Source organism: Alosa alosa, chromosome 4 (genome assembly GCF_017589495.1).
Source record: "Alosa alosa isolate M-15738 ecotype Scorff River chromosome 4, AALO_Geno_1.1, whole genome shotgun sequence".
In the NCBI taxonomy this organism is placed as follows: domain Eukaryota; kingdom Metazoa; phylum Chordata; class Actinopteri; order Clupeiformes; family Clupeidae; genus Alosa; species Alosa alosa.
In genome coordinates this window covers 30,166,957-30,176,012 of record NC_063192.1, presented here as the reverse complement: position 1 = coordinate 30,176,012, position 9,056 = coordinate 30,166,957, and the positions used below count along the sequence as shown (strand labels likewise).

Here is a 9,056-nt window from a genome sequence, read left to right as displayed (position 1 = left end):
TAACTCCAGTTTTAAACTAACCTTGGATGCACCTTTGATGAATTGAATTGTTACTTTGTTTAAATCTGACAGCAGGAGGGATGTCAACATTTTATGCAATTTTGGGCCTTTTTTTGAGTTTTTTTGGCCTAAAACAAGGATGGGGGCTTAACTCCCCCTAGGTTGTTTCAAATTTTGTACTATTTTGGCTTTTTGAGTTTTTAGGTGGACCCTTCAAACTGACGTAGCATGTATCACCCCCGCCTGGTCCTCTCATGGACACACTCTTAAAAGCAATTGATTGTAATGGAAATCTTGCAATGTTTTTGTCTACCTTTAGAAGGATTTAAATACCAATGAATATTTTACCACACATTTACCATTATCTACAGAGAATTTTATAAGTCAGTCATTTTAAGCTAGCAACAGGAGAGGCAGGTGACAGCTGCCTCTCTAAACCAAAAAGGTCTCAATTGGCAGAACATTTGGCAAGTGGATATTTCTGGAATAGAGGAAGCAGTCTATTCTGTCTCCTGTAGGGGACCCAAGACCACAAATTTAAGACACCTTGGCCCTTAAAGGTATAGTTAGCGACCGTCGCTATATCAAGCCCATAACATTTTTTGCCACTTTCAGCAATCATCTCCTAACGATCCACTAGCTGACCATTCCGTGAGTACACTGTAAAAAACGGTCTCTGGAAGCTGCCCAGAGACAAAAAAGTAGGGGCAGCCTGTCCCCCAAACAAAAACGAAACCTGTGTGCAGTTTCTCTGGGAATACTGATGGGACGGGTGAGCTACCTTTCTGGTGTGTTTCGTTGGGTCCTTGGTTAAAATATCATGTGCGTTGTTTTGGAAAAAGCATCTGCTAATAATTTTTAATAAGCATAATTCCATAACAGGCCAAATAGAAAATAAATGTTAAATGTTAAATACAGCCTAGACATAATATTAAAATCAGATGATGTAGGATAGTATAGAGTTAGATAAAGTTGGATGGCTTCAGAACTCACACCAGTGGATTGGGTCTTAAAGGAGCCACACCACTTTTATGACACTATAGCTGTTCTGTTGACCTTTAGATTTGTTGCTACTGGGCATGAAGGGCAGGCCAATTATGAGTTCTGTCCAACATTGATGGTAGGTTTAGAAAAAAAGTCAGCACATTTTAATCATATTGCAATAATACCAATAACCGTGATCATTTTGGTCATGATTTTTCCTCAAATGTTCATACTGTATCTCTAGTGGCTGGTAGACTTTGGAATCCACCAGCCACAATGGTAGGTGGAAAAAAATATTTTAGGCTATTTCCATCCCTGATACATACGTACACTCATACACACTTTCATAAGTCTCAATCTGTCCATTTCTTTCCACAAAACTCGCCAGAAGTCATCATTTAAGGGGTTATTTTTAATTTTTTTCTACTGAGCTACTACCTTTTTCAGGTGGGCAGGGGGGCCCTTTTCATGTCTGTGCCCAGGGGCCCAGTGGCTCATAATCCTTCCATGCCACAGGGTTAAAACACTGGTCTTTTTTCAAGTGCAATCAATAATTTAATTGTACATTTTGAAGAAACTTTTCCATTCTATTAGGTTTTTAAAAACATAAATCAGGGATTATACTGTACATAGCAAAAAAGTCAGGGGACAGACATTTTTAAAATTAGGTTAAGGGAAAAATGTAATGCACACGCACTATGACACAAAATCTCACTCCAGCCAAACACCCAAAGTTGGCAACCCTGACTTTGATGATACATACAATCCTGCAACTGAGCAACTCCAGTCCAAAAGGAGAAAAGTACGCGTTGCAACGGACACTGACAGCAATGACAGTGATAGAGAAGTTATCAGCATTTGCGTATATCTGCTCGTAAAACATCTCCACTGCTCAAGCTGAAGTGAACCATGCAGAACATTATGACTGAGGTCAACTTTGTTTTACATTGTGCATTGTAATGATCTCTGCTTAATGTTTCTTATTGAATGTAATTCTGGATCATTTTGGGTGACCTTTGACCTTTAATATGACCTTGAAATAGGATATTTTATAATGCAAACTATTCTCATGGCATGACATACCACATGAAACATCATCAAAGGGCCCATAATGAACATTTCTCTACATTGAACTTAACAAAATGTTAAAATATTGTGTTTTTTTGCATTTTGAGCCATTTTTGTGACCTTTGACCTAAAATATGACCTTGAAACTATACCCTTTGTAGTGCAAAGTACTCTTACGGCATTGCCTGCCACATGAAATACCTTTAAAGGACCCAGCATGAACATAAATCCACTATGTACTTGAAAGTTGGCAAAAAACACACGTTTTCAGGGTTGAAAAAGTAATTTTCGGGGGGGGATTTCGAGCTTGATTTGACATTTTTTCACATCAATGTATTCCCAAGACATGGGAGCATTAGAAAATCTGGGCTAAAGTTGAATCTGAACATTTTCCTGAAATAACCCCCAGTTAAAACAAAAAAGATGCTATTATTATATAATATGAAACTAATTGAATGATTTGCCACTGATAACATTGGATAACATTGAAAAACAAATGGCTTCTGTGTATAGTTATGTGCACTTGCATTTATCTATCTACAATCTGTCTAGTCTATATTTTCATTTACTAATATATTTATTATTTATTATAAACCCTTGAACATAAAAAAATACCTTTTATTCTAAACATAGCACAAAAAATGTTCATTATAATCATAACAGAAAATCAGCTATTTAGATTAGCCGTTACTAACTCAGTTTGAGTATAATTTTCAGAGACCGTTCCAGTCAGAAAGGTCAATAAGAAGGTTTGAGATTGTAGGGATAATCCAAGGATCTATGCAAACTCTTCTGCAAGCATCCCTACGCTGCCCAGCCTTGCTGCAGTACAATAATTCTAGATCTCTCTCGACTGAGTGTTGCGTCACTGATTCACAGACCGTAGCACATTTTAGATACCCCTCTGTGGCAGCCAACTTGGTACAGTCCAAGCCCATCTCAATGAGTCTGCTTCACCTGGATGTTGCTAGAATGTGCTGTTTTGGGTGAGGGAGGGGATCTCTGTGTGGGAACGACAGAAAAGAGAGGGCTGTGCTGAGCGAGGATTAGTCGACTGCGAGCATCACAGGGGCTTTCATCTGAGCTGCGTAGTAGGAACCACTGCAATAGTCCAGACACAGGGACAGCTATCTACAGCATCAAAATAAATACCTAAAGCAAAGAAAATACAGGTGAACCAGGTGGTGCGGGCAGCCAGGGTCAATATTGTGAATAAAGCGAAGGAGCCTACAGACTTAGGACAACAGAGTCATCATGACTAAGGGCAAGGTAAGCACCCTGGATCCTATACTGTCATATGTGCAATATTTTACAAAATTGGCAGAAGGGCTGTAATATCTTCTCTTTATTTTTCACCAGGCTGTGTTATGTAATAGTTCTGGTTTACTTATGCATCTGTCTAGTTTTCTGGTTACAGAAGGCCAATGCACATAGTCAAATGAAATGCGTATATCGGCCAACAGACCGCAAGCACACTCAGGTGATGTTTTGTTTTCACTGCTGCTGGATTGATCCAAGATTGCTGTGCCCATGTTATTGTTTAATGCACTGTTTGTAGTGCTTCTATATTTGGGCTCACTGTAAATGAAAGTCATTTAGGAATATGTATAATGTTTTTCGCATCAATCAAACATGTCACAGGACTCAATTAAGGACAAATTGGTATTGAATTTGGTGTGCATAGTGCATACTGAATACATCTGTCACTGCACAGTAGTGTTTTGAAGTTATAGGCGATTCCTATTACAATTTTCATTCACAAAGCCTTCTCAAAGCCACAAACCACCAATAACAATTCATAATTGGCAGTATTGTTGGTGTTCAAAACATTCCAGCAGTAAATTAAACTTGTTGAGTGGACCTTTGAAATTGAAGCAAAAGTAGAATATTGTCAAACCTTTGATCATGGACTTATGAGGAAAGCAGTCTCTCTTTTCATGACTGTATGAAAAACAATTTGTAACAGCATTTGTTTGCATAAAGAGCCTGCCACATACTCTTACTCCAGTAATTATTAATTTACTGATTTCGGATCAGTTACATTAAGTCATCCCTCACCCACAGTACACGCAGTATGCACTGGGAACATTATTTATCAATGAGGAGGGTTACTAGAGAATGTCACACATGGAATGTCTGACACTGGCTCTCTTAAAGAAGTAGTATACTCCTCCGTGCACATTTATGCGTGTGAAAGACGTGCGTCATTGACCCACGGTCAAAATTGATGGGGAGGCACATGACACCCAACCATCCGCCCCACCACCATGACACAATTATCGTCACACGGCGCGTGCAGGACACATATAGGACAATGCCAGGCCTACTAGTGTTTCATTTGTTATGTGCTGTCAGTAGTTTTCCATTTCATTTTGCAGGAGATAGTTGTGAGAGTAATTTAAGGCCAGATTAGCCATATGGTCAGGCAGTGCTGTTGCGTAACAGCCCAGTTGCACAGGGAGCTGCATCTGGACAAGCTGCTGCTCTGGGCAGTTGAGTCCGGTCAGAGCCCTCAGCATCAGTAGGTTGATATAAATATGAGATTGGGGTACATGTAATTTTGGGTCAAACCACTACCCCCATGGACGGATTATGAACTTTCAGGCCAGATGTATTAAGGCCCCCCCACTAATTGTCGTATATGTGGGAGGGGGGGTTGGGGGTCCTCCCCCAGACATTTTTTCAACTTGTTTGATGTGATTTCCTGTATTCTGGTGCATTTTGGTGATGGCCAATACTAAATTCAATCAGATTCATAGCCTACATCCTGATTTGTTGATATTGAGGCAATGATTTCATGCAAAGGCTTGAGCTTCAGGGCCCCCTGACCCCTTGGGCCCCTGGGCCTGGGCCTGGTAGGCCCATGCAGTAATCCATCCCTGACTACTCAAGGTGACAAAAATATAAAAAATAATCCAAAAGATCATTGAAGGTTTCTCATTTACTTACAGCTGTCGGTGACAAACAAAACAAACCATGGCTCTACTGCAGAGACCATGCCCCCAGCCCCTCCAACTTATGAGGAGGCCACTGCAGGTAAAGAATCTTACATCACACAGTAAGATCTCATGTTTTCTCACACACGTTTCATTACTCGTCTCTTGATAACGTTTATGTAAAGTGCAATGGGATAACTACCTTATGATGAACAATCTGGATGACACGCTATGGTTACAATAGAAACAAAAACATCAAGTAAACACAAGCAAACAATGTAGATACTATACCTGGACAACATTCCTGTCATCAGACATTGACCATTTGTGTTTTACACTTCACTGGACTTAATTGTATAGTAATGACTATTGAAAAATAATCTTTTCATGTCTTCTCTACAGAAGGCAGTCCTTCCTACAGTGGGGCTTACCCTGGCGATGGAGAGATGCTTACAGAATTTAACTGGGATGACAAGAACATTAGAAGGGTGTTCATTCGCAAGGTCTCATAAGGATACTAATAAGTGGATGTTTAAGACCCATTATTTCCTTATTGTTTAATTAACATTGAGAGTTGCATCATGCCAATACATATTTTTGTCTGTCTTTTTTTAGGTGTATGCTATATTGATGATTCAGCTCTTGGTTACCCTAGCCATTGTGTCTGTGTTCACTTTCTGGTAAGTGCATTGAAAATCAGAGAGTGAGAAAGAGAGATTAAACTTTAGAAGATGATGAAGTATGAGCATGTGTTATGTATGAGGTTATGAGGCTATTGCTTGGTCTTTTTAGTGACCCAGTGAGGGAGTACATTCAAGCCCACCCTGGCTGGTACTGGGTGTCTTAGTAAGTACCATTCTCATTCAAGTAGATAGAAAGTAGAATAAATGCATCATCAATTACTCATCCAGATTGTTGTTATGATGTTTCTGACATGTTTATTGTTCCCTTTCAACAGTGCTGTGTTCTTTGTCACATATCTGACCCTGTCCCTCTGCTCAGGACCCAGGTACATTTTAATATTAGTCAGTGGGCTTCTTTGACCATATCTGACACACCAAAACACTTATCACAGTGTCTTACATTCTCCTTTTGTCTTGTTTAAGGAGACAATTTCCTTGGAATCTCATCATGTTGACAATCTTTGTAAGTAGTGAAGGTTTATATCACAGTCTGTTGAAAGTATAATAAAAAATTTGAACATATTTACAGGAAAAAAAACAAAGGAAAACATGAAAACATGTTCTCATGAAAACATGTTATCATTTCTGACTAATCTTTGTTTACTTTCTGACTAATCTTTGTTTACTTCTGTCTATTAAAATCTCTCTTGTTCCAGACTCTGTCTCTCTCCTATATGACAGGAATGTTGGCCAGGTATAGTGTTTAGATTGTTTGTTTGTGTATGCTTGGTGATTTTGTTTGTTTGTTTTTTTGCACTTGTCTGCTAATTTTGCATGCATGCTCAGACTCTGAGTATGGCTTTCATGATGGCTTTCACATGCAGGTAAACATGCACAGTTTTTGCTTTAGGCCTGTGTCAAAATACCAGTGATTGTCCACTTCCATTTAATTTGAAGCACACATTAACTGATATCATGATAATGTGGACAATGGTCAGTTTGATAACAAATTTTGTAATTATTTACAAATTGAGTGTTCTCTCTCACCTCAAGTTATTACAACACCAAGTCAGTCGTGTTATGCCTGGGAATCACAGCTCTTGTGTGCCTTTCTGTAACAGTCCTCAGTTTCCAAACCAAGGTGAATTTTTTTTTTTAAGTTTTATTTATTATGTAAATATTGTAATGTACAGCTGCAGTTCAGCAGTTCACACTTATTGTGTTAGTAGTTACTAACTGATTACTAAAAGCTATCTGGATATAAAGTCAAATGAAATAAGAACTCATTTTATTGTTCTCTTCAATCTTTGTTCTTTCCTATAGTTTGATATCACTTCATGTCAAGGTGTGCTGTTTGTATTCAGCATGACTATGCTTATTGGTGGGCTGGTTCTGGCCTTCGTCCTCCCCATGGGCTATGTAAGTATCATTTAGGCCGCCTAAAGAAAAAGACCAAATGGAAGAAATTACTTATCTTTTGTTTAAAACATATATACATGTCTACTTTGTTGTCATCCTTCAGGTTCCCTGGTTGCATGCTGTCTATGCAGCTTTAGGAGCAATCCTGTTTACCATGGTGAGTCCAGTGAGATTCTGTTCATCTGGGTTGGCTATGTCGGAAACATACCCTCACTGCATCTTCTCTTTGCTCCAGTTCCTCGCATTCGACACCCAGCTATTGATGGGCAACAAACGCTACGCCTTAAGTCCAGAGGAGTACATCTTTGCCACCCTCAACATCTACACGGATATCATCTACATCTTCTCCTTCTTCCTCCAGCTGTCTGGCACAGAGAGGAACTGAGATATCTTGTTGTGGCATCCAATTGTACATCCTGTAATGCAATTCCTGTGGTCCACACCTTCTTATCCCTCAAAGTTACAGTGACCCTGTTCTCTCCAGCATGATATGTGTAGTACACTGTCTTGTGTGTTTAGCTCTCGTGCTGACATCCCTCCAGACCTGACATGTCACTCACATGTAGGGTGGCTGGGGTTACATTAATTGGTTTTAAAGGGGACCCTAAATATAATAGCTTCTCTTGTCAGTGGACTCACATACTGGGGCACTACTTGAAGTGTATGTTCATCTAAAGATTGTGCAACAGCATTCTTGGAATCACTTTAAACCTTGATGTCATATGGGGCTTATCATGGTGTTGGAAAAACAAAGTCATTCCTTTAATTTCGTGACACTGCATGAATTCATGGGTACCTCTGTGCAATACAACAGCTTACAAAAAAGAGAGAGTTACAGAAGTAAACACCATCGTGAAATGGTAGCTTAGTCTCCAGCCTTCCATCTGCACAGTGTTTTGTAGTACATTTGCTCTAAGTGCATGTAGACTAGAGTGGATGTCAAGAGAATCATCGGGTATGATGTTTAATGACAGTCTCTGTGGCTGCTATGGGTTAACCAACAAACTACATTTGCTAAACTGCACTTTAACTGTTACTGTGTTGTTCTCAGTTGCCTTCACTGCCCCACAGTCGACACCCCCTGTTTCTCTAATATGAAGTGTTGGTAGCCTAGTCCTTCTTTTATGTGCATTCTCTATTAAAAACAAGACTAATGTAGGTTTACAGAAGTTGATTACTAAGGAAAAGCTGAGCATGGTTGGGAATATTGCATGTGGCCAGTGCCTCTTGGAGGATGCTTTTGGCTCCTCTGTATGGAAGTGTTAATGGTCTATTTTTATTGCTGTGTGGCCTTTCTGCTTATTTTAGAAAGGAGCTTTGGCAATTTGACCAGATGAAATCAATAATTCATTCAAATATTTTAGGGTTTTATTTATTTATTTTTTGTAAAAAATAACCTATACCAAAATATGTGTATATATTGTCAGGTTGATATAAAAGCCATTGCCACTTTTGCAAAAGACTATTCTTATGGCCAAATATTTATTTAGGAAGTAGGCCTATATGTGTCAAATAACCTATGTTTCTGGTTTAAACTGAAGGCCTATTTGAATAGGCTACTGTATAATTTCTGAGCCCAGATTTAAAAGTGCCAAAGCATTTAATTTAGAGGGCATTTAAAATAAGTTTGGTGAAGTTTCAAATATGCAGCTCTGTTATAGCCTATTTGATAGCCTAGAATATAGCACAGACTTTTCTGGTAAATTCAAGAAGTAGGCTATAGGCTACTGATTGATTTAACAGCTGATTTCTTGTCATTGAAAAGGAAAACGTTATTTTGTTATCTTTTATTTAAAGATGTGAATGTAAATGTTGGCCTACATTGATTTTTCACAGTGGTTGAAATAAAATAATGAGATGGACTACCCAGGCCTATGTGGTGTTATATTTAGGCTAACGCATTTTGGTCTATCACTTGGCACAAAGTTGAAATATGAGACTAGTCCTACAAATGAAAACTTTTTTTCAAAAACGTTCAACGAAAAAAAAAATAAAATAATATATATATATATATATATATATATAT

General features: G+C 38.6%; 1 protein-coding gene across 1 annotated transcript; it reads left to right on the top strand.

The window, feature by feature from the left end:
* The first annotated feature begins 3,047 nt into the window (after positions 1–3,047).
* Positions 3,048–8,282, top strand: LOC125293414 (protein lifeguard 2-like). The gene is made up of 12 exons (XM_048241314.1): positions 3,048–3,321; positions 5,004–5,088; positions 5,391–5,491; positions 5,604–5,668; positions 5,781–5,834; positions 5,947–5,997; positions 6,095–6,134; positions 6,328–6,365; positions 6,665–6,752; positions 6,935–7,030; positions 7,134–7,187; positions 7,266–8,282. Exons 1-12 carry the CDS (start codon positions 3,307–3,309, stop codon positions 7,413–7,415), a joined length of 837 nt encoding a protein of 278 aa, XP_048097271.1. The 5' UTR covers positions 3,048–3,306; the 3' UTR covers positions 7,416–8,282.
* The last annotated feature ends 774 nt before the right edge of the window (positions 8,283–9,056 follow it).